This window comes from Neofelis nebulosa, chromosome 11 (genome assembly GCF_028018385.1).
Source record: "Neofelis nebulosa isolate mNeoNeb1 chromosome 11, mNeoNeb1.pri, whole genome shotgun sequence".
NCBI classification, from domain to species: domain Eukaryota; kingdom Metazoa; phylum Chordata; class Mammalia; order Carnivora; family Felidae; genus Neofelis; species Neofelis nebulosa.
The window spans coordinates 86,260,746-86,286,133 of NC_080792.1; the positions used below are offsets into that span (position 1 = coordinate 86,260,746).

General features: G+C 42.9%; 2 protein-coding genes across 3 annotated transcripts in view; one reads left to right on the forward strand and one right to left on the reverse strand.

The window, feature by feature from the left end:
• The window catches only part of ACAD10 (acyl-CoA dehydrogenase family member 10), a 43,001-nt gene extending 35,557 nt beyond the window's left edge, over positions 1–7,444 (reverse strand). Inside the window, exons 1-2 of one of the 2 annotated variants that reach the window (XM_058691681.1) lie at positions 7,338–7,444; positions 2,072–2,271 (exon numbers count right to left, since the gene is read on the reverse strand). In XM_058691681.1, the coding sequence (XP_058547664.1) occupies positions 2,072–2,271; positions 7,338–7,405 (268 nt within the window). In that variant the 5' untranslated portion in view covers positions 7,406–7,444. The remainder of the gene's footprint in view (positions 1–2,071; positions 2,272–7,337) is intronic. The other variant, XM_058691680.1, reaches the window with a different exon arrangement.
• A 19-nt stretch (positions 7,445–7,463) lies between these two features.
• Positions 7,464–25,388, forward strand: part of BRAP (BRCA1 associated protein) — a 29,814-nt gene continuing 11,889 nt past the window's right edge. The window contains exons 1-6 of the mRNA XM_058691682.1: positions 7,464–7,698; positions 9,466–9,627; positions 10,322–10,520; positions 11,802–11,991; positions 17,534–17,647; positions 19,374–19,522. Coding sequence (XP_058547665.1) covers positions 7,617–7,698; positions 9,466–9,627; positions 10,322–10,520; positions 11,802–11,991; positions 17,534–17,647; positions 19,374–19,522 — 896 coding nt within the window. The 5' untranslated portion in view covers positions 7,464–7,616. The remainder of the gene's footprint in view (positions 7,699–9,465; positions 9,628–10,321; positions 10,521–11,801; positions 11,992–17,533; positions 17,648–19,373; positions 19,523–25,388) is intronic.

Genomic DNA, 25,388 nt, shown 5'->3' on the forward strand with positions numbered 1-25,388 from the left:
GCAAGGGAGGGAAGGGATGGGATCTGCATCTCAGAAATGTAACTCTGGGGGCTGCATGGAAGGTGGTACAAAACCCAGAGAGCCAGAGGCAGAGAGAAGAGCTAGGAGGCTCATGTGATGGTGCAGGTAGGAGACGGTAGGGTCCTGAACCTGGGCCGAAGCAGAGGGAGTGAAGCGAATAGGTTCTCAAGATATTCTGGAGAAAGCTGAGAAGACTCCTGTCCAGTGATCTTTGTTTTCTGTAAAAGAAGAGATTCAGCTGTCTTCCAAGTATGAAGGCTTGGGTGGGGGGAGTAGGAGACTTCTGGGAGGTCGGAACAGCCCTGTGGCAAATGCCAGAGGAATATGAGCAGAGGAATAGGGAGGCTGAGGGACCAGCTGCAGCAGGAGCTAAAAAATTGCTCACCAAGTCAGTTTGCTTAGCTGGGTAACGTGAAAAGGAAAACCTCACTAAAATGAAGTCAGGATGCCAGAAGGGGGAGCTCGCACGCCCTTCCAACTCCGTCAATGACAGACACCAACAGAAGAATCTCCAACAGGAAAGGATGGTGAATTACTGGCCCCAACAGGAAAAAAGATGTATGCTGAACTGACTACCCCACCAGCTCGGCTAATGAGAAACCATCATCACCATGAACTCCTGCCTTTCTCCAATGGACTTTTGTTCAAAACAAGCCCTCCCAACTTCCTCCTCCTTCTCCATAAAATGTTCCTCTCCTTTGTTTGTTGGACTAGCCTATGGTTTTGACCAAAGCTAGCTTGTCCCAAATTGCAATTCTCCGCTATTCCCAAACTCATTTTTGCTGGTTAAATAACTGTTTCATGTTTAACGTCAACAGTAATTTTTTTTACCCAGGGACATATAAAACCTGTACTTGGGTTCGTTTAGCATGGAGAATCGCCCAACCAGCTACCATAGAGGTCAGCTCTTTGGCCCTCTTTTATTCCTGCTGGCTGGAATGAGAATGTGATGGCAGGAGGTAATGCAGCCAAGATAGATCAGGAGGTGAAACTGAAAATGAAGAGTATTTGCAGCAAAGCGATACAATAGACACAACCTGAGTGCCTGATATCACCGAGCAACATACTAGCCCCCTACCACACACCTGAGCTTTCATGTGCCAAAGAAAGAAACTTTGATCTTGTTTCGGTCACTGTTCTGTTAGGTTTCCTAACACTTGAGGCCAAAATTAATCCAATGCGGGGCGCCTGGGTGGCTCAGTCGGTTAAGCGTCCGACTTCGGCTTAGGTCATGATCTCACGGTTCGTGGGTTCCAGCCCCATGTTGGGCTCTGTGCTGCTGACAGCTCGGAGCCTAAAGCCTGCTTCTGATTCTGTGTCTCCTTCTCTCTCTCTGCCCCTCCCCAGCTTGCGCTCTGTCTCTCTGTCTCTCAAAAATAAATAAGTGTAAAAAAAAAAATTAATCCAATGCAAGTCAGTTGAACTGAGTAAGGAAAAAAGTAAACCAGGAGGGGCTGATAAAGGATCAGAGACTAGAGGTTTGATCTTGAAGGACATAAAGCAGGTTTCTCAGGCAAGCAGCACAGTTCTCAGAGAAAGGTAGTTAAATTCTACCAATACCAATAACAACAATAACAATGGCAGCTCATCATGAATTGGGAATTTAAGTTGAGATAAGCACTCACTGTGCTACACAAGTGTCTTCTGTAATCATTTCATTCAACTCTCCCCAAATCCCAAAGAGGTAAGTACCATAATTAGCCTTAATTTAAATTTTATTTATTTATTTTGAGAGACAGAGCCCAATGCCAGGCTCAATGTCACGAACCATGAGATCATGACCTGACCCGAAACCAAGAGTCAGACACTCAATCTACTGAACCACCCAGGCACCCCTATTAGCCTTAATTTGATAACAAAATGAAAATAAAGACTCAGAGAAGTTGAATAATTTACTCAAAATACTCAGCCACGAAGTGGTGCTTGGAATTTGATTTAAGAGCCAGAGTATCTCCCCCTGCCCAAATCTTCCTCTGTCTCCCCTTACCTCACTTCATTCCCCTCCACCCCCAGCCTAGTTTCCAAAAGTAAAACAGAATAAAGAGCTCACCTGCAGCCACTCTCCCTGGAGAAGGAATGAGAACTCCACCCATATCAAAAATCACCGCTCTGTAGGGGCCGCCTCCAGAATGTGTCCAGTGCCTGGCTCCCTGGTGCTTGCACTGGATGTGCTTCAGGAAGGCTGCCCTCCGAGGCTGCTGGAGTTGTGACAACTGGAAGAGCCATCTTATGTACATGTTGAGGCCAAGACTGCAGGAGAAGACACAGGGCACAGCTCGCCTTCGTTGCCCCCAGTCCAGTCCACCATCTTAGAGCTCAGGTGTGCCAACTTGGCATCTCCACTGATCTCCAGCCAACACTTCAAACCACAACCAGAACTGAACCCTCCCTGACTCCTCCTTTTTCTCAGTTCCTTAGCTCAGTAAAGGGTTCCACCATTCAGCTACCTGCTCAAGCTAGAAAACTGGGATTCACCCCTGACTTCTCCCAGTCCCCCACCTGGGGCGAAACTAGATGCTCTGTGCTGTCAAGCCTTCCTCCTGAAAGCCGCTGTCTACCTGTCTCCACTTACTACCCACCGATGAACTTGCCCACAGATCATTGCAACAGCTTAACCGGTTCCCCTGCCTCTTCTCAAACCCCCTCTTCATTCTTCACTCTTCAAACAGAGTAAGAGTGCTCTTTCAAAACTGTAAATGTGGCCACCTCCTAATGCCACTTAAAATTTTCAATGGTAGTGGAGCACCTGGGTGGCTCAGTCAGTTGCGCATCTGACTTTGGCTCGGGTCACGATCTCGCACTCTGTGAGTTCAAGCCCCACATGGGGCTCTGTGCTGACAGCTCAGAGCCTGGAGCCTGCTTTGAATTCTGTGTCTCCCTCTCTCTTCCTCCCCGCTCATACTCTGTCTCTCTCTCAAAAATAAAGATTAAAAAAATGTTTTTAATAAAATAAAAATTTCAATGGCAGGATGCCTGGGTGGCTCAGTCGATTAAGCGTCCAACTCTTGATTTCAGCTCAGGTCATGATCTCACAACCATGAGATCGAGCCCTGCATTGGGCTCTGCACTGATCGTGGAGCCTGCTTGGGATTTTCTCTTCTCTCTCTCTCTCTCTCTCTCTCTCTCAAAATAAATAAACATTAAAAAAAATAAATACATAAAATAACATTTTCAGTGGCTCCCCCACTGCCCTCAAGACAAACTCTTTAACCTTCCTCAAGAGGCCCTCTAGATCTGCCCCCGACTTGGGGTAGCAACTCTCTTTTAACCTTAATCCAGATGATGTGGACATGCAAATCTACATGCCGCTTCCTCAGACCCATGATGTTCTCCTCCAGCTACCACACCTTGGCCTATCCTGTTTCCTTGCCCTGGACTGCTCCTTTCCACCTGTTACCTGGCTAATTCCAAATTGTCCTTTAGGCTCTAGTTTACCTATCACTTCCTTCATGAAACCTCTTCTGGCTACCAGAGAAGACAGGCGAGAAGTCAGTAAAAGGATACCCAGTACTGACCTCCTCCTAGCACTTACCCTCCTACACTTCGCTGCAACAGGCTCCTAACTGTTCTCCATTTGCCTCTTTTTTTAATGTTTTATTTATTTTTGAGAGAGTGCAAGCAGGGGAGAAGCAGAGAGAGAGAGGGACAGAGGACTTGAAGCAGGCTCTGTGCTGACAGCAGCAAGCCCAATGTGGGGCTTGAACTCACGAACCACAAGATAATGACGTGAGGTTAAGTCAGATGCTCAACGGACTGAATCACCTGGGAGCCCCCATTTGCTTCTTTTCTAAACGTACTGTCAAAAAGTTCGGGGGGGGGGGCGGATCATATACATATAACACATACATATGTATATAGACTTACACATATATAGGTATATAGATAATCCAAATATGGCAAAATGTTATTAGTCTATTTAGGTGAAAGGCAGATGATGAAAAGCATATGAGAGGTCACTCATATAGCATCTAGACACAGTGTAATATTCTTTCAACTTTTCTGTATGTCTGAAATAAAAAGCTGGGGTAAAAAAATAATTAAAGCAGGGGCGCCTGGGTGGCTCAGTTGGTTAAGCGTCCAACTTCGGCTCAGGTCGTGATCTCACGGTTCGTGGGTTCGAGCCCCGCATCGGGCTCTGTGCTGACAGCTCAGAGCCTGGAGCCTGTTTTGGATTCTGTGTCTCCCCCTCTCTCTGCCCCTCCCCCACTTGCACTCTGTCTCTCTCTGTCTCAAAAATAAACATTTTAAAAAAATTTTTTTGGGGCGCCTGGGTGGCTTGGTCGGTTAAGCATCCGACTTCGGCTCAGGTCATGATCTCACGGTCCGTGGGTTCGAGCCCTGCGTCGGGCTCTGTGCTAACAGCTCGGAGCCTGGAGCCTGTTTCAGATTCTGTGTCTCCCTCTCTCTCTGCTCCTCCCCTGCTCATGCTCTGTCTCTCTCTGTCTCAAAAATAAATAAACGTTAAAAAAAAAAAAAATTTTTTTTACATAAAGCAAATTCTATTTGCTGTCAGTTTCTCATGAAAATCTTTACACTTTTTGTGTGTATGCTTTTTCTATAGTTTAAAAGCTTATTAAAAATCAGGTTTGAATAAAACGTTGGTAAGACAGTCTGTAAATTTACGGGAGCCACTTTAGTGCCTCCATAAGGATTCCACAAGCTATGTAAGACTCTAAAGAGAGGATTCTTAAGCAGTAAATCTTCAAGATGATACAATGTGTTTTTCCTGTAACTGGAAATTTGCTCAACTGGGGGTGGGGGGTGGAATTTTGAAATGAAAAACTTAAAGATTGATTTGCATTTTCAGTTTTACTTATGTTCCTATGCCAAGGCCAAGGTTTATGATGGAAGGAGTTTATTTATAGGCTACTAAAAGCGTCAAAACGTTTTGTGTCAGGGCTTAACAGAGATGAAAAGTGTCTCTGGGGCCTGAAGGGCTGACTTTCATCTTAACTGAGGATACTAATGGATGAATGGGCAATGCTCCCATGACCAGCTTGCTTATTCCTTCCAACTAGAGATGATGGTTCTGTTCTAGCCACTTCCCAACACTCTCTTCAGAGCAGCAAAACACTGATTTCTGATCCCTCCAGGCTGGGGTACCTATCCACTGACTGTAACATCTCTCCCTGCTTCATCTGCCGGTAAACTTCCACTTATTTTTACCTCACAGCCTCAGTTTTGCCTTTATCTCCTCTGCAGAGGCTTTTCTTTTCTTTTAAAAATTTTTCTTTTTTTAAGTAGGCTCCACACTCAACGTGGAGCTTGAACTCAAGAATCTCACGTTCTACCGGCTGAGCCAGGCAGGCACCCTGGGGTTTTTTTTCTTTTCCCAGGCACTCTCTGGCACTACTTTTTTTTTTTTTTTTAACTCCTATTGCTTCTTCTCCATACCTTCACCAGAGCATTTACCCCATTACACAGCAACTGTTTGCACACCTATCTGCTCCTGTAATTGTAAGCTTCTTACGGCAAGGCGTATCTTGCCGTTTCAGCTTTGTATATATTTCATCCTTGTGTATATCCATCCCCTGGGGCTTAGCACAGCATCTAGACACATAGCAGGTGCTCAGCATAAATGAGCTGGAAGAATGAATAAACTGGATAAATCAGAGAATTGGGGAAGGCAGGGGACAGGTTTCACGGCTGATAGCCACAAAGAACTGTTACAAGCCCGACTTGCCCATTGCTAACTAACGATTCTAGTTCTCTGGGACTGGCATCTTTTTTCTGTAACACGGAGAGTATTTGTCTTCTCCGTGACTTTCAGAACAATGAGATTAGTATGATAATGTAGATTTGCTACTTAATTTATGCTTTTATAAACATGCACACACAGTATGTGTTGTCACATGCTAAGATGGTTTAGTAAAGAGGCTTGAGTGTTGGCTTTAGAATCAGATTGCCTGGGTATGAATTCTAGCTCAGCCACTTACTAAGTGTAAGAGCCTAAGCCAGTTTCTCTCGCTGGGATTCAGGTTCCTCCTCTGTAAATGGGAATAATTATACAACGGTTTCATACAGTTGTTGTTACTACTGCATGAAATAAAGTATGTAAAGCACTCAAGTTAATACCTGACACACTATTACCTACTACTGTAATAATTATAAAAAGTCCACAGATCTTGCATGTTATATGCATATACTATGTGAATACATATATGCATTTTCACAGCAATTCTTAACAGGGGGTGATTTTGGTCCTAAGGGAACATTTGGCAATGTACCCAGACATTGTGGGTTGTCACCACTTGTGGGGGGGGGAAGTGCTAGTGGGTCAAGACAAGGATGCCAGCAAACATCCTATAAAGTATAGGACACACACACACACACCAAAAAATGATCAGGACTCAAAATGTTAATAGTGCAAAGACTGAGAAACCCTGACATAGAGAGTATATTGAAAGGTGACAGCGTGCAGTCACAAGCTAATAGACTTATGTCATGTGGTCATGTTATATGCATATATTGTTCACGTCCCTACATGTGTCCAGGACATGCTGTGACACATCTTAGATGTCTTTATAGCATACGCTTGGAATAGCATTCTGTCATGTGTGTGCTATGTAGGTCTGTATGTCTTAATGTCTATATGCTAAAGGCAGTCTGACGTACTGGAAAACAAAGATGAATCTAAGAAAAGTGATAAAGAGCCACAGGCTCCGTTCATTTAATACTCACGGCTGTGTAATATCTTAGTTTTACGCAACACCTAGCTCAAGGTCACACAACTCACTGATCAAGGTCGACTCCATAACAGGAACTATGCGTGTTTATCTTATTCACGAAAATATCCCATTACCCCACCAGCGCTTAGGCTCTCAGTAAACTTCGTGAAGTGATGCGGCGGAGAGCAGGGCCCAGATCTAGCTGCAGCACCGCGCACGTAACCAGGCCACCGCCCTAGACAGAGTCAGAAACACTGCAATCGAGTCCCTATTCCTCAAGCGCCTTCAAAAAAACGGATTCACCTCTGAGCTTTAGCATACCTATCTGTAACGTGTGGCTAACACAAAACAACTCCACTAGCGCTACAGCGAGTGGTGAAACATAACAAAGGCAAGAGCGAGTGGCGAAACATAACAAAGCAAGAGCTCGCCATATGGCTAACAGTTCCTCGGATAATTCGGAGCTCGCGGAGCCGAGGACCCCTCGCCGTCGGCTGAAGTAGGCTGAGGGCAATGCCTCTCGCGTAGGTAAACTCGGGCCTGGGCGCAAACCCACCGATCGGCCTAACGCGGCAGCCACTGCCCTCAGTCTTCGGAACGTTCCTCCTTCCCAACCTCTTCGAGATCTCCCCGGAAGCGCAGACTCACCTCCGCGCCGTCACGCCAGTCACGTGCCCGCTCCCCCATCCAATCGGAGCGCGCGCTGATCCGCGCATGCGTAACCCCGCACGTCGACGACGGCAGCCGGGAGGCGGAAGTGAAGGTTGTTGTGGCTCGGCTGGTTGCGCGCGGAGCTGCTGCTACCGAGGCAGCGGCGCCGGCGCTGAGGCGGTGGCTGCGCTGCCGACTCTGGACCTCTTGGCCTCTCGGCTCGCCTCCTAGCCTCGCCTGAGCCCGCCGGGGCCCGCGCCGGCCAGCGCTTGCCCTATGAGTGTGTCACTGGTTGTCATCCGACTGGAGCTTGCGGAACACTCGCCCGTCCCCGCCGGCTTCGGCTTCAGCGCCGCGGGTGAGTCCCGCGGCCTCGCAGCCTTCCGTCTAGCCCCGTGCCTGGGCCCGGGGAAAGGCGGTGGCGAGGGTCTTTGTCTCAGGAAGAAGCTGAGAGGTGGTTGAGATTCCTCTTACTCCACCCATGCTAAATAGGCCGGATGTCATCTCTGGGAAGCCCTTCCCTGCCCATCCCTCCTGGTGCCTTCCCACGGGCACCCTTTATACCTGGCACGTCGCCCTCTCCACCCGGGGTTAGAGTCAAGTTTTGTAAGTTACTTTCCTCTAGGCTTTGTGAAGGCAGCGACTGCATCCCAGAGATGCTGACGGTTTGTGGTTTAATTAAATCGTTCCTCTTTGGAAGAATATCTATTTAGGCGCCCTGCAGCCATAGTAATAACTAAAATGAGTACACTTCCTATGTCCCAGCACTGCACTAAGCACCTTGTATGTGTTATCTTTAATTATCTTTACAACAGTCCTGTTACGTAGATGGGTGGTATGCCCCTTGGGAAATACAGATTGGGAAACTGAAGCCCAGTGGTTGAATGACTTGCCCACAATTATCTGTAGGTGGTAAAACTGGGATTCTAACTTAGAGCTGGACTTGAGAGTCTGAGCTGTTCGTTACCAGCCACACAGTCTGCTTCGTGGCGAATGCAACTATGACTGCGTTTCTTGAACCTTAAGCAATTACCTAACAGTAACAGTTATTCAAGAAGAAATCACTGAATGCTCACCATCTGCTGGAACTTCAGTTGTTTGCAGAATCAGACATGGTCCCTGCTGTAATGGCTCCAGCAGCTCAATGGGGAGAGATGAATTAAATAATTGCAGAATTATTGTACTGCAGAATTATTATTAAGTAATTGTAGAATTACAAGTGGGAAAACAGCTGTGAAGGAAAGGAAGAGTTTGGAAAGGTATTACACGAGGATCTCTTTGGTTTGAGGAGGGAACATAGGGCAGGTAGATATGGTGTCCTTGGAAACTAACTTGAGTGTGTGAATTTTGGAGCTGCAATTTAAAAATTGAATAGGATTTAATGGGTTCCAAGCACCTTTCAAAGACTACAAGTGATCTCTCTGAGTTCTGAAAGTCAGCTTAATTGATATTAGGCACATATACATCTCTAAATGGGTTATTCATTGATTCAACAAAACTTTAAAGAGCTTGCACTGTGTGCTAGGCACTGTCGTGTAAGTGCTGGGGATACAGCGGTGGGCTAAACAGGCCTGGCTCCTGCTCTGATAGAACTTGTATTAAGGATATTTCAATCGAGTCTCCCAAGCTCCTTTCCCATTTTTGTGTGTTTCATTGATTTAAGACCGTGATCACAGATTTTCATGGTATGATGCATGGCATGAGGCTAACCTAGGGTGTTTAAGAAGACGGCTAAAGGTTTTTGAAATTTTTGTTTATTAATGGACTTGATACCTTCATTTGGAGTTCAACACAGTTTCACTTTACCGGAGATTACTAAAAGTGTTGGTTTGTCTTGGCATAATCACTCTTGAACTCTCTAAAGCTCCTATTCTCGTTGATATGCTTTAAAGTGCATGATTTCACTATGACAACCCTGCATTTCTCAATTTATTGCACTGGGAGTTTATTGACTGTCTGCTGGGCACTAAGGAGCCCCAGAGGTGAGTGGGATGGACACCACAAAGGCATCTGAATATCTTGGGGGAGGGCAGCAGAGAGGAAAAGGAAGGTTTTTGATGGATACATTGAAAGTGGAGAAGAGCTTGTTTTATTATCAGATATTAATCATTCATGTGTTCTTTAGCCGGGGAAATGTCTGATGAGGAGATCAAAAAGAAGACACTAGCTTCAGCTGTAGCCTCTTTAGAAGGGAAGTCACCAGGGGAAAAAGCAGCAATCATACATCAGCATCTTGGTCGTCGAGAAATGACAGATATGATCATTGAGACCATGAAGTCCAACCCAGGTATGCTTTCTAAAACCCTAAACTCGTGTAACATAAGCTCATGGTTGCCTGTTTTATACATGTCATTCAATGAGCCCATGATTTTGACCTCTAGCATACTTTTATCTTTCGCTACCTGTGTGCCTTACTTGAGGTTGTCAAGCCAGATTTTAGCCTCTCCAAATATTTCTCCTAAATTAATACTAACAACATGGGTTGACAGCTTTATTCGGTGAGGAGAGCTACTTGCCATCTAGGTTAGTGGCAGATCATGAACGAATCTAGATAAGCATATTGTGTCTCCCACCCCCTGCACACGCCCTTTCAGCTCCCTCCAACCCAGAGCCTGGATGTATGCTACGTCTCCAGTATGAAGATGGTCAGAACTGGTAGGTTTGGCTTTCAAAATTAATAGCCCTGAATGTCCCACTTAGGAGCACATGATGGAAGACGCCTGCTTTTATTATGGTGCTGCCAAATGTAAGAGCCGTCCTTAAGTTTCTGTGGGTGTTAATGAAATTTTTATGGGATAAAGAGTGCTTTTAAGTTTAGGCGATCCCCCAAACTTGACTGTGGTGTAAATACATTTCTTACCGCAATTCATTACAGTTTCTCTGTCCAAGTTTATTTTTCTGACTCAAAATTTTAACCTAATTAGAATCCTTCCACCTATTTCCTATCAGTTTATAATCTGCTAATTTTTGATTTGTGAAAGATGAGCTGAAAGCCACAATGGAAGAAAGGAAGTCTTCAGAAGCATCTCTCACTGCACAGAGAAGTAAAGATCAAAGTATAGAATGCATAAACGCTGCTCCCGATTCTCCATCCAAACAGCTTCCAGACCAGATTTCGTTCTTTAGTGGAAACCCATCAGTTGAAATAGTTCATGGTATTATGCATCTATACAAGACAAAGTAAGAAAAAACCTTTTCCTTTTGAGTTGGTCTGTTTTTTGTCTTAGGGCAGTGAAAAATGTCTTGCCCTGAAGGGAAGTGGATATTTTAAGGTTCAAAAGCATAGTACTTTCATATATTGTGTATTAGAGAATTCTTAGATGTTTTATATTTGGTTAATCTTATAGATTGGGTCATAGTTTCTTCTCATAGAAGAAATACATAGATACACTTGAGAAAATACTTAAGAAAATATTCCCTGAGAAGGTAGGCATGCAAGAGGATTGGAAAATTGAAAGAAAGAAAGATAAAAAGAGGAAGAAAAATTATAAATGATTCATAACATCATTGTGCCCTCCTATCCCCACCAAATCTTTACTAAAGAAGTTGATAAGTCAGTTAATGGATTACAGTGTCATCATCTCTTTTTACCCTTTTTTTGTGGTCTGAACAAAACTTATAACAAGCCAAAGGAAAGGAAGCATTTGGCTAGGTAATCAATAATCTGGGTTATCAGCCCCTTGGATAATTGGTAGCTGATCTCTTTAAAGCCTGTCCTTGTCCTAACATGTTTGCTAGGTCCCCACTGGGAGACAGTGGACACTCGGGTCACCATTTTGGAGCACAGCTGTTGAAGTGAATTTGCAGCATTTCAGAAGCAAATTGCATTGCAGGAGGTTTTTTTCTTTTCCTCTCTTCCAGCTATTCCTACCCAACAACACTTTCTGTAATCTTCAGAGTCACGTCTTCCTAGTTCTGAATTCTTTCTTATATTTAGAACTCTCTTCTAAACCCCTTGAGAGAAGTCCATAGTTGGAGTTGCCCATTAGCTTGTAGATTGAAACTTACTCTGGCCACCTCTCTTCCTTCGTGGGGGCAGTTCTCTTTAACTTCCAGAATAGTGATTTTAAAATTTTAAAATGAAGAAGAAAAGAAAAACAGAGTTGTGCTTCTAAGTTACCTAATGAGACATTATTGTTGAAAAGCTAATGAGAATAAAACACAAACTGCAGATTTATAAGCGTAACAAGCTTTTAACTGAAGACTAAAAATGTCAGTGGTGGATGTAATATAGGCCATTTCAAAGCTTACTGTAAGCTCTGTTGCAGGTATGTTGAAGGGATTCTGCTTTTACCCAGGTAGTGTGTTTTCAGGTATTATAACACTCTGTTTAAATTGATCTGTGAACTAATACAAGGTTTATTTTTTTCTATTTTCTTGGACATAAAAGTTGTCTAATTAGTGTTGTCTGAACTAACCATACCTCATCTATTCAAGACAGTCTAATTATTGTCTTATTAGTAAGATGACCTCCTTAAAAGAAGATGTGAGGCGCAGTGCCATGCTGTGTATTCTCACAGTCCCTGCTACAATGACCAGTCATGACCTTATGAAGTTTGTCGCCCCATTTAATGAAGTAATTGAACAAATGAAAATCATCAGAGACTCTACTCCAAATCAATATATGGTGCTGATAAAGTTTAGTGCACAGGTAAAAGTTAAGATATTAAAAATCTCTTTGCCACAGAAACTGTGTTTTTGAAACTGTGTGATACTAGCCGTGTGTGATTTACAGCATTTTGCACTTAAGACTCTTGATATATACCTATCTTTGAGGGTATTGTTGTCATTCTAGAAATCCTTCTAAATTCATTAGCAGACACACAATGCTAATTCATACCCATAATTTTTTATAGAGCGGATTGGGTATGAAATCTAGGGTTGTATTTTATTTATCTAGTAGTAACTATTCCAGTAGAGCAGTAGATCCCAAACTTTTTGAAACTGATACCATATTCTTATTTGCCATTATGACACTGTGCCCCTGCTTTTCTCATTCCCCTTTTAAAAATTATTATTTGGCACATTTTAGAAAATAAAATCCATTTTATATTTATGTTGGTGACAGATTTGGGGATGTTCCTTGAATTATCAAAGATGCTTTAGAGTTCTGCTTGAAAATCCCTGCCACAGAGAGAAGCAGTGAAAGGATGGTGATATTTTCTATTTTGAAAAGTACTTGCACATTATTACAGATACTTTTTGATATAAGAAGGTTTTGCCATTCACTTCATTTCATTTGTTGCATTCAGCAACATCTTCCGGGGGCCTCAGTTATAAAGATGTTGGGAAAATATTCTCTTGGTTTTATATGTTCATTGTGAAGCGTATGCATTCATATTTGTATGAATATGAAAATAAGATAAGCCTGAGGTATTATCCAAGTTAATTCAAGTGCCATCCTATCCACAGGTTTTAATTTGTTGTTGTTGTTTTTAATGGCTGTTACATTTGTCCATTCATTAGGTTTAGAAATGCAGCTCTGTCAAAAGTGACTTCTTTCTCACCTCATTAGGAAACAGCCTTCTTGAATTTGCCCCAGATCAACAGTTCTGGCTTACAGATTGACAAAGAGTGGGTGTGCCTTTTGATCATTTGCCATTGCCTCTGACCAGTTACCAAGATCTGTGGGTGAAAGGGAGCCGTGACACGAGGCCCACTTGTCCTCTCCTTCCTCATTGCAGAAATCCAGAGTTGACGGCAGTAGCAGTCATTCGTTGGCCATGGGGAGGAAATTAAGAGAAGTGAGGGCTGGATTATGTTTGGGCCTGTTCTGTGGGCCACAGAAAGAGAACCCTTAGTGTAGCACTCTGTGTACAAGAGGGTACGTGATTGTTACCTTTAACCTTTACAGAATACCCCACCATTGAAGTGAGACATTTAAAATAATGAACCTTCCTGCATGCAGACTTAGACTTCACAAGGTGACGGTGAAAATGGAAAAGCACTTAAACAGCTGTGTTCACTGACTGTCGGGAGACCTTCCATGGTCACTGAGGAGCTTTGCAAACAGTGGGCAAGTGGTGCCTTTTAAATCTGGTAGCACATGTAATACGAAGGATAATGATGATAATGTGCAGTCTTACTGACTGCTTAATTCTACACCACTCGTTGCACCAAGTGCTTAACGTGTATTATCTCCTGTAGTCCTCACTACAGCCCTGGGAAGTAGATAAGTACTGTTATTATCCTTGTTTGACAAACGAAACTGACTGCAGAGAGAAGTTAGTAGATTGCCCCCAGTGACTGAACTGAGATTTGAGGCCTCACTTTAATCCTAGGGCATATGCTTCTTCCAGTAGGACTGGATGAAAGTGTGGGGAAAGGGAGATAGTCACTGTTGGTAAGAAATTGTACTGGCAATATTTTAGTCATAGCTCCTACTTAACAATTGAGGGAGATCGGCAAGTAACACAAGAAAAGTCACCGATTGGGGAAGAACGTTTAAGAGCTTTATTAGACCTTTTAAATAGTCTGAAGTCTGATAAACCCACAAACTATAGCAAGGGCCACCCCTTTGTGGTGTGCATGTAATGCTGTGGAAAGTTTCTACTACTGTTAATGGATTTTCTTTGTACTTCTGCAATCTCTCCACCTGTCTTTTAACCAGATGTTGGTGGCCCAAGTTCACGGTTATTAGTTCTGAGACAAATGAAACAGTGTGCTGGCCCTTCCCTATGGAGATAGTACCCTTGATCTGAGAATCATGAGTTGTACTATTTATTGCTGATGTTGGATCTTAGGGTCTGAGGCTCATCCTATCAGGGATTTTCTGAGTTCTAAAAACACTTTCCTGGTATAAGACTTGAAGTTGTTAAATTAATACTGGGCCCTAGTGAAAAAACGGTCAAAAGGTAAAAACTATGAAGCACTTACTAGATGCCAGGCCACATAAGTGGTTTTCACATATTAGCTCCTTGTCCTCTCAACAATGCTATGTATGAGCTAGGTGCTGTTAGTTTCATCTTTTATAATTGAGGAAACACACATGGATAAGTCACTTGCCCAAAGCCAATTAAGTGTCAGGAGTTAGATTTCAAACACAGACAGCCAGACTCTGTAGCCTGGGAAGCTAACTGTATTCTTATTCCTTTCTTTTTCTCACCGGAGAAGTTTTTGGGTTTTTTTCACCAGAAAAATTTTTTTTTTTCAACGTTTTTTTTTTAAATTTTTTTATTTTTGGGACAGAGAGAGACAGAGCATGAACGGGGGAGGGGCAGAGAGAGAGGGAGACACAGAATCGGAAACAGGCTCCAGGCTCTGAGCCATCAGCCCAGAGCCCGACGCGGGACTCGAACTCACGGACCGCGAGATCGTGACCTGGCTGAAGTCGGACGCTTAACCGACTGCGCCACCCAGGCGCCCCATCACCAGAAAATTTTTAAAAAGAGTAATCCTCTGTATCTCCTATAAGCTCTTGAACTTCGTTTGGCCTCAGCTTTATGCTGTAGTTCTAGAGTGATAACGCTTACGTGGTTGTACCGTGACCATCAGAAAACATAGTGTTCGGGCAAGGAATTTGTAATTCATCAGAACACAGGAAGGCTGGAGGGGGTCAAGTTTTGTAGTGCTTGAGGACCGAAAAGGAGAGAGAAGCTCTCTGTAGAGTGTGTTGGCTCACATTCATTTGCATGCTTGGGACAGCCTAGGAGACCCATCTTTTGAGAGCAAAAATATATTTTCCACACTATAGTTTTGATCACTGTGACAGTAAAGGAACCTTGATCATAATGGGTTTTCCTTTTTCAAAGTTTATCCTGGGAAGAGAACAATTAGAACAAAAGACTCAAAAAAAAAAAAAAAAACCAAACCCAAACTGGGCTTCTTAAAAATGTTGGGCTCTATACAATGCAAGCATTTTAAATAAAAGAGCTGTTTCTTCTGTGTTTTCTGCAGTTAGTTTCAGGCTTTTGTTTTGTGCATTTCAGCGGTGGGCTGAAGTAGGAACCATGTGTATTTTGTTCTTTACTCTGGTCCTAGCACATAGCACCGTGCCTGGCACATGCTGGGTGCTTAGTGAATATTCAAACGAGCGAAGCTACATTTCCAATACCGAGATTGTAAAGAAAGAGATCTATGTGTTCAAAACATATATTTCCTTGTCATGGATACACAACTCCCTCAAGAAAAGAATCGCTTGTCTGGTGTTAAGTAGATTTTGTCACATGCTCACAAACTGACCCTTCCTCTGAGAAAGCTTGGTCACGTAGCAAGCATTCACAGAGCTGGAGGTCTGAGGAGGAGTCTGCCTTTCCTCAGCTGGCACACGTGTAGCCAGCTCCTGGTGGTGCTTGAGGCCCTGGAAAGCTGACCTGTGGCCCTCACTTTCAGTGGTCACTTCCCTCAGTACACAAATCCAATTGCTCACTGTGCTGCTTACTCATCCAAAGCATTTGAAGAAAAAGACGTTGCTCTTGAAGAATGGGGGAAGCCATTTTAGGTTGCCTCTTAGTAGTTAAGAGATTTATTGTCCAAGAACCGGCTCTTAACATTTTGAAGTTAGGGGCACCCGGTGGCTCAGTCGGTTAAGCATCTGACTTGGGCTCAGGTCATGATCTCACAGGTCGTGAGTTCAGGCCCCACATTTGGCTCTGTGCTGACAGCTCAGAGCCTTTAAAAAAAAAAATTTTTTTTTTTTTGAAGTTAAAATGCACTGTACCCAATACAGTTGTTTCCTGAAAAGGAAGCTCCCACTCCCGCCCTCCAAAAAAAAAAAAAAAAAAAAAAAAAATCAAAATCTGTGTTCAGAATTGATTATCCTTCCTCAGCTGCTTAGTTCATTTGGTCATATTAAGAAAACATAAATAATCAAAAATCCACACTTGAGTTACATCATTGGAGTGAAATTAAAAGGTGCCAAGAAGCTTGCAATCTTTTGCTATAAGGTTCAGAATCCTATGAAGGTAGACAGGCAAGACTCTTGCCTGGTACAGACTTGAATCTCATCCTAGAGGCTGACAAAGTGGCATTTCCTTTTGTAGGACAACTCCCCCACCCTGCGCACTTGTCTACATTGGTAGGGCCAAAGCACACAACTTCCTGTGTTTGGGTTAATGCCTGTGTGGGAGTAAGATCTAGACAGACCTCGGCCTTTCAGATGCCTCTAAAAATTGCTGAGTTTAAAAACTGAAATTATGTCTTTGTTATTTTCTGTGAAGGCTACACTAGAAGGTTTGGTTTACTTGTGTTCATATTCACAAATGCACAGGTGCCTTTGCAGCCTTACCTACAGGGGACTGTTTCCCCTGAGTCTATCTTCTGCCTCAAGGAATAAGACCATTTGTATTTTATGTTTTTTTATTTTTATTGTTATTAAAAAAATTTTTTTTTTCAAACGTTTATTTATTTTTGAGACAGAGAGAGACAGAGCATGAACGGGGAAGGGTCAGAGAGAGGGAGACACAGAATCTGAAACAGGCTCCAGGCTCTGAGCTGTCAGCACAGAGCCCGATGCGGGGCTTGAACTCAAGGACTGCGAGATCATGACCTGAGCCGAAGTCGGCCGCTTTTACCGACTGAGCCACCCAGGCGCCCCAAGACCATTTGTATTTTAAAGACTGGTTCATCTTAAACCTCTTGATCTTGGTCAAAGGTTTTGCTTTCAATATTATACACTAAGTTGTTTAAAACCTCCCAATGGGATCCTTATCTATGATGGATTATTGGCTTATTGAAGGGAAGGAGTTGGCTTTTTCCTCCATACTGGTACCTGTGGTCCTTTACTCTCCCTAACATAGATGCTGACGTTTTTTAAAAAGAACTCTTTGCTAACAATCATCAGTTATGATTGAGTTCTAAGTTTTGCAAAAATAAGTGTTTACTTTTAGCTGCTGAGAAAGTCCTGACTTGAGGAAAAAAATACTGATATCAAGGGAAATGATGACTGTTGTTGGTTGAATATTAAAGTCATACTGGCTGTCAGCTTTTGCACTTCAGCAGCTTCTCCTGGTTTAAGTGAGATTGTGATGTATCAGGAAACATTGTAGAGACGCGGGGTATTGACCTACAGAGTTTGACTCACCTATGAACCTGCTTCCTGCTTCCGTAGATGGTACTTTTGACAGTTGCTTTCTCTCCTAAGTATAAATTTTAAATGCTGATGAAGAGAATAATTGAAGCTATGCATCTTGAATAAAAGCATGTTTTCAGGATATCTCTCTTAATTTTTTCCTTTTCTCCATTGGTATACCTAGGCCGACGCAGATAGTTTTTATATGGCGTGCAACGGCCGCCAGTTCAATTCGATAGAAGATGATGTTTGCCAGTTGGTGTATGTGGAAAGGGCTGAAGTACTAAAATCTGAAGATGTAAGTGTGCATCATTCTTATATTTTACGTATATGTTGTATACAAGAATATATATATATAAGAATGTATATAAGATATATATATATATGTATACATATATAGATATGGATATAGGTATAGATATATATGGGGAAAGAGAGGAATGAAGAGTGATTGCAATGAGTACAAGGTTTCTTTTTAGGGTGATAGGAATGTTCTAAAGTGTTTTTCTTCAAATATCAACCCTTAATCCCTGTCCTGATCCTTAATTCTGTTTAGGTAACAATTTATAATTGCTCTGGTTTGCCATCGTCTGTGGGACCTCTTCCTACAAAATGTGCTCAGCTCACTTAAATCATCTTCTAAAGAAAGTAGTAGATTCAACTCTGTTATATTTTTAAGATTTCTTTTCTTCTAAAGGAGACCTAAAGGTCTTTTTACCTTGAAATCAGCTTGATAGAAAGAAATTCAGGTTTGATTGTTCTATCATTAGGTTAGGTAAAATAAAAATTGACAGAGGGGCGCCTGGGTGACTCAGTCGGTTGAGCGGCCGACTTCGGCTCAGGTCATGATCTTGCGGTCCGTGAGTTCTAGCCCTGCGTCGGGCTCTGTGCTGACAGCTCAGAGCCTGGAGCCTGCTTCAGATTCTGTGTCTCCCTCTCTCTGACCCTCCCCTGTTCATTCTCTGTCTCTCCCTGTCTCAAAAATAAATAAACGTTAAAAAAAAATTTTTTTTTTTTTTTTTTTTTAAATTGACAGATGATAAAGTCAGGCTTCCTTTGTGCCAGGTGCTATGTAAGGCTTCAGTTTAGGGGATTGTTTTCTCTAAATGAATACGGCTTCTTGAGAGATTTCCTATAGAAAGCTACTCTTCAGGGACCATAGATTAATGTGATTTTTCTCAGCATGTCCTTACATGTATGTCTCATCTTTGCTTCAAGAATTCCTGCTCACTTTACAGCTGGCAGGGCTCAAGGGAGACATCGCGGTGGCGGGGGTGGGGGTGGGGTGCCTTTCTTGACCACAGACTGTTATGCCCCGATTTCACACCCTATTATAGATTCCTGTACTTTTCTTACATAGCAGTTATGACCACTGGTAATTATACTTTTTCATAAATTTGACTTTTGCCTCTCTCTACCAGATTTTAAGCTCTATGAGGACAAGGCCTGACCTTGTGCTTTGGGATCTGGCGAATCTGCTTTGCTCACCATTGTTCCAAACCTAGAACAGTGTCTGGCCTACATAGCAAGGGCTCAATAAGTGTGTGTCAAATGAATAAATAGACCAGTGTTGTTGATGCTATTATCACGTAGTAGGAAGTGCTACGTTTTCATTTACTCTGTGGAAAAATCAGTCAGTCCCATTTCTACTTGGCTGCTTTTATTCACTTACGTTGTTAGAGTTCCATACCCTTAGAAGTAGAGCTTGGAGTCTGGTAACATTTGAGATTCTCTGTTAAGCTTTTGGCAGCTAGTCTCTCTTTCCAGAGTATCAGCTCCATGAGGGCAGGGGTCTTTGTGTGCTTGTTCTCCACCATGTCCACAGTGCTATGAGTATAAAGGGTGCTCAGTCAATATTTGTTGTATGAATGAAAATCTTACCGATTTAAACTACTTGCACAGAGAAGAAATGTTGAAAACATCCTACCAGGAGTCAGAAAGCAACAGGTAAACTAGTTAGTTAAAAACAGATCTCTTAGAACCGTCGAAGAAGAGTCAGGCTTACGTGAGGTATTTCCCTGTAGGGTGCCAGCCTCCCCGTGATGGACCTGACGGAGCTCCCCAAGTGCACGGTGTGTCTGGAGCGCATGGACGAGTCTGTGAATGGCATCCTCACCACGTTATGTAACCACAGCTTCCACAGCCAGTGCCTGCAGCGTTGGGACGACACCACGTGAGTGCAGAGCTAATTTCTCACCCTGCCAAAGCCGATTATCACCCTTTCCCAGAATGAAAAACAGCCACCACCAAAAATGAGCCATTCTAAGCGCTTGACTTTATACACCTGGGCACTACAAAGGTGAAGGGGTCACACGGAAGGGCCTTCCATTTTTCTTCACTTTCCTCTGTTCACATGGGAATCCGCATCCTTAGACCACGTCCTTCTTAGTATGCTGATTCAAAATCCTTGTGGAGTTTCCAAAAGCAGCATGAATTGTTTGCTTCCAAAAGCCAGAGAATGGGGGGGGGGGGGGGGGCGGTAGGAAAGCTTAGCTTCGAGGCTCTTATACACAAATGAAATCTAAGTCTGAAGTCTCATTTATCACTTGCACTTGATGTTTACCATTTCCTCTGGCTTTCTTACCAATTGGGCTATGGTAGTAGTCTCACATTTTCAATTTAGCGTGTTGTTGAGGGCTCAGTGGCCAGTGGTAATAGCAGTCACTAAGTATGAAGTACACACATGCCTACACCTTCCTGTTTGCCAGTGCAATAGAGGCCTTGTTTGTAGGGTGGCATAGCACAGGCAAAGAACTGAGGGGTAAGTTGTACCACGTTTTTTTGTTGCTTTGTTTTGTTCTGTTTCGTTTTATTATAAATCAGGGTTGTTCCTCCCTTTGTAAACTGTGCTATGGGACTTAGCTAGACGAGTAAATCAGACAGTGGCCTGGGTTTCCCAGTAGAGAGAGGAAGGAAGGCACAGAATCAAATAATTGTACAAATGAATGTGCAGTCACAGCTGTAACAGGTGTTACAAAGGAGCAGTGTGCAGCATTGTGACTAGGGAAGTAGAGGCCTGATAACAGCCAGGGCTGCCTGAGAAGTGCAGTCTCCAGGAGGATGAGGAGGCGTTAACCAAGGAAAGAGGGGGACCTGAGAGAAGGCATTGTGAGGGCGGGGATGCGCATGGAAGGGCAAGATCACATGGCAAAGCCCAGAAGTTAGGAAGGTGAACATGTGGAGGAATCTGTTCTCCACCCCCAAGTGACCAGAAGAATTCCAGCTTTCACAGAGCAGGGACCTTGTCTGGCTTGTTCACTGCTGTGCCCTTACCTAGCAGGAGACCTGGCGCATTGTAAGGAGCTCAGAAAATACCCTTGAGCAAATAAACCCTGGGTTTTCCCTCGAAAAAAGCCCCACTGAGATGGACGCACTCCATAAAGTATTTATCTGTATCTTGTGTCCTTGTGTCTGTCTGCTACACCGTTTAAGTTCTGGACGCTTCTTTGTTCCCTACCACTACAGTTCAACTCTCAGTGCAGGTTAACTGCCCCAGGAGCGTAGCATTTTAAAGTTAGAAGTTGGCTCAGGGACCATATTGTCCAGCCTCCTCATTTTACAGAGGAGGTAACTGAGACCCAGACATGAAACATAGCATGTTGAAAGCATCCTGCAGAGAAGGCCAGAACTGGGACTGGAATTCAACCATCTGTATAGACAAGCCTCACGGCTATCCTCAAAAACACACAGTTCTTTCAGCAAGTAAGTTTCCGCCCTCAGTATAATATGCACCGAATAGTGCTAGGGGTGGATGGGAGAGAATCAAACGTAGATCCTCCGCAGGGAGTTTCAGCCAGCTAAGGGAGTTTACACCTGTACATAAGTGCAATCCAATTCACGGTAGAAACTGGAGAGAGTAGAGTTGGTTTCCCCACTGAGGGTGGCCAAGAAGGGCTGCGTGGAGAAGGCAGCACTGGTACCAAGTCTTGGAGGGTAGTTTTTTGACACATGCGGATGTCAGAGAAGGATATTCTGGGAAGGTTTCCCCAAATATCTCCTCAGGAAGATAAGATGACAACTCAAAAGTTATTTTTGAAGGGGAAGGAAGGGTTTAATAAACTGTTAATCATCTTTTAATCAATGAGATGGTATGTCATAGAATACTACATATATAATACCAGTAAGGTGATTTTTGTAATTTTTTCCCTTTTCTCTTTTTAATTCTTAGGGATCATCCTTAACATTCCAGAAAGCTCATTCTGGCATAATGTAGGAAATAAGATTGCAGAATTAATTTATTGTTTAATTAAAAAAAATTTATTTGAGAGAGAGAGAATGGGAATGAGCGGGGGTGAGGGGGGCAGAGAGAGAGAGGGAGACTGAGAATCCCAAGCAGGCTCTGCACTGCCAGCACAGAACCCAATGCTTGACCTCAACAAACTGCGAGATCATGCCCTGAGTCAAAACCAAGAGTCAGCCGCTTAACTGACTGAGCCACCCAGGCACCCCTGTTTGTTTGTTTGTTTGTTTGTTTTAAGGACTCTTTTTCTCAGTAAATACGCTATGCTTTTTTCTTTCTTTTTTTTTTTTTTTAAGAGAGAGCATAAGCAAGGAGAGAAGGAGAGGGAAGGAGAGAAAGAGAGAGAGAGAATCCTAAGCAGGCTCCACACTCAACACAGCCCGACACGGGGCTCAATCCCATGACCCTGGAATCATGATCTGAGCCAAGATCAAGAGTCAAATGCTTAACTGACTGAGCCATCCAAGCACCATATTGTTTTTTAATCCAACCACTACCACAGTTGCCACACAGATCGAAGGAGTGACAGAGCTAGTTTGTACCTTTGACAAAACTGCTTGCTGCTTGGGGCGCCTGTGTGGCTCAGTTGGTTAAGCATCTGTCTTCGGCTCAGGTTATGATCTCACGGTTTGTGAGTTCAAGCACTGCTTCAAGTGAGCCCCGCTTCTCTCTCTGCCTCTCACTCACTTGTGTCTTCACTGTCTCTCTCTCAAAATAATAATAATAATAAATAATAAAATGATCAGTGTCGTGATTTTTTTTAAAAAATGGCTGTGTGCTGCTCACTACAGCTGTCATTCTTGTTTCTGCAAATTTGTCTTCCAGCTTCTTTTAAAAGTTTTTATTTAAATTCCAGTGAGTTCTAGTCCCTGGGCACCTGGGTGGCTCAGTCAGTTGAGCATCTGACTCTAGGGTTTTGGCTCAGGGTATGATCTCGCTGATCCTGAGTTCAGGCCCCCTGACAGGCTCTGTGCTGACAGCTCAGCCTGGAGCCTGTTTCGGATTCTGTGTCTCCTTCACTCTCTCTGCCCCTCCCCACACTGTGTGCATGCTCTCTCTCATAAATAACATTAAAAAAAATTTTAAATTCCAGTGATTTCTCTCTCTCTCTCTGTCTTTCTCTCAAAAATAAATAAACATTAAAATTTTTTAAAGAAAAAAGGGTGCCTGGGTGGCTCAGTTGGTTAAGTGTCCAACTTCAGCTCAGGTCATGATCTCACAGTTCATGAATTTGAGCCCTGCGTTATTAGGCTCTTTGCTGTCCGCACAGAGCCCACTTTGGATCCTCTGTCTCCCTCTCTCTCTGCCTCTCTATGTCTCTTGAAAATAAATAAACATTGGGGCGCCTGGGTGGCGCAGTCGGTTAGGCGTCTGACTTCAGCCAGGTCACGATCTCGCGGTCCGTGAGTTCGAGCCCCGCGTCAGGCTCTGGGCTGATGGCTCGGAGCCTGGAGCCTGTTTCCGATTCTGTGTCTCCCTCTCTCTCTGCCCCTCCCCCGTTCATGCTCTGTCTCTCTCTGTCCCAAAAATAAATAAAAAACGTTGAAAAAAAAAATTTAAAGAAAATAAACATTAAAAAACAATTTTAATTCCAGAGAGTTAACATACAGTGTAATGTTGGTTTCAAGTGTGCAGTATGATTCAGCATTCCCATGCAACACCTGATGCTCATCACACGTGTACTCCTTAACCACCATCACCCCCATCCCGTCCCCTCTGTTAACCATCAGGTTGTTCTCTGTAGTTAGGTGTCTGTTTCTTGGTTTGTCTCTCTCTCTCTCTCTCTCTCTCTCTCTTCTCTTTTCCCCTTTGCTCATTTGTTTTGTTTCTTAAATTCCGCATGAGTGAAATCATATGGTATTTATCTTTTCTGACTGACTTCACTTAGCAAAATACTCTCTAGCTCCATCCAGGTCATTGCAAATGACAAGGTTTCATTCTCTTTTATGGCCGAGTTGTATTCCATTGTATATATATACTACATCTTCTTTCTCCATTCATCTATTGGTGGACACTTGGGCTGCTTCCATAATGTGGCCAGTATTGATAATACTGCTCTAAACGTCAGGGTGGGTGTCTGGCTTCTCTTTTGATACTAAACAGAGATAGACTAGATCATTTAGCTTTCTCTTAGGAAATGCAGATAGAAACTCCTCATTTGTGATAGGAACTTCATGTTCTTCCTGCTTATTTCCTTTTCTTGGTTTCATTTACTCAGTTGGGTAACAAATTGGATGTGAGGTGTATCTTAAGCATTCTTTCTTCTTGGTGCCGATTCACGGTTAGCTTCAACTATAACCCACTTTCTATCATTTTTGCCTGCCTGATGAAAATATTCATGACTGGTACTTAGTGTTACTTTCTCTTGAGAATAAGAGAAAAGCATTAATGGATTTTTAAATGCCTTTTTCCCCCAGCTTTATCAAACTATAACTGATCACCAAAAATTGTATGTATTTAGGGGCACCTGGCTGGCTCAGTCACTAGAGCATGCGACTGTTGATCTCAGGGTCTTGAGTTCAAGCCCCACATTTGGGGTAGAGATTACTTAAAAAATAGTAAATAACATCTTTTTAAAAAGTAACCTCTGTCCCCAATGTGGAGCTCGAACTCATGACCTTGATATGAAGAGACACATGCTCCACTGATTAAGCAGCCAGGTACCCCAAGTTTACTTAAAAAAAAAATTGTATATATTTAAAATGTACATGGGGCACCTGGGCTGCTCAGTCAGTTGAGCATCCAACTTCAGCTCAGGTCATGATCTCACAGTCTGTGGGTTCAAGCCCCGTGTTGGGCTCTGTGCTGACAGCTCAGAGCCTGGAGCCTGCTTGGATTCTGTGTCTCCCTCTCTCTGCCCCTCCCTTGCTTACACTCTGTCTCTCTCTCTCTCTCTCTCTCTCAAAAATAAATAAACATTTAAAAAAATGTTTAATGTACAACCTGATGACTCAACATACATATACATTATGAAATATTCACAAACAAGCCAATCAGCATGTATCTATCAACCTCTTTACCAGTTTCCTTTTTTCCTTTGTGTGTGTTGTGAGAACACCCAAAGTCTGTCTTCTTAGAAAATTTCAAAAACAATACAATATTGTCAACTATACTCACATTGATGCAAACCGGTTTCCCAGAATTGATTCATCTTGTATAATTGGATCCCGTACCCTTTGACCAACATCTCCCTACTGTGCCCTCCCTGCAGCCCATGGTGTCCATCTACCTTTCTCCTCTCTGTTTCTGTGGGTTTAGCTTCAGTGCCATTTTTATTGGCTTTTTGTAAATTGAAACTTGAGTACTTAGCACTGGTATCCTCTTCCACATGTTCATTGTATGGTAAAATACCATGTGCATTTCAGGAAATATATCAACTTTTTTGATGGGGGTGAAATTTATTACAGATTTTAGTTCTAACTCTTAGGAGCAATCTAGAGAGGACAGGGTACATTTTGAGTGATTTAGATCTTTGGAAAATGGAGGTAAGGTAGATGGTTTGCAGTAAAAAAATACTTTATGGATAACCAGACATAAAATTCATAGCTTATCTTACATCCCTAATTCTAACCTGCACATATTTAGTTCTTTGGTTAAGCTTTAGACAGAAGAGTGAAAAAAGGTATGAAGCAGATCAAGATTCCTCCCTTTTTTTTCTCCTTTATCAAGATTTTGGGAGTTTTGTTTTGTTTTTTGTTTATTTTTTTCATTTTGTTTGCAAATATTTTTGAGTGATATCCTTAGTTATGATGAATTGTAACAGACAGTACGTGAGAGACAGAAGATTTAAAATATGGTT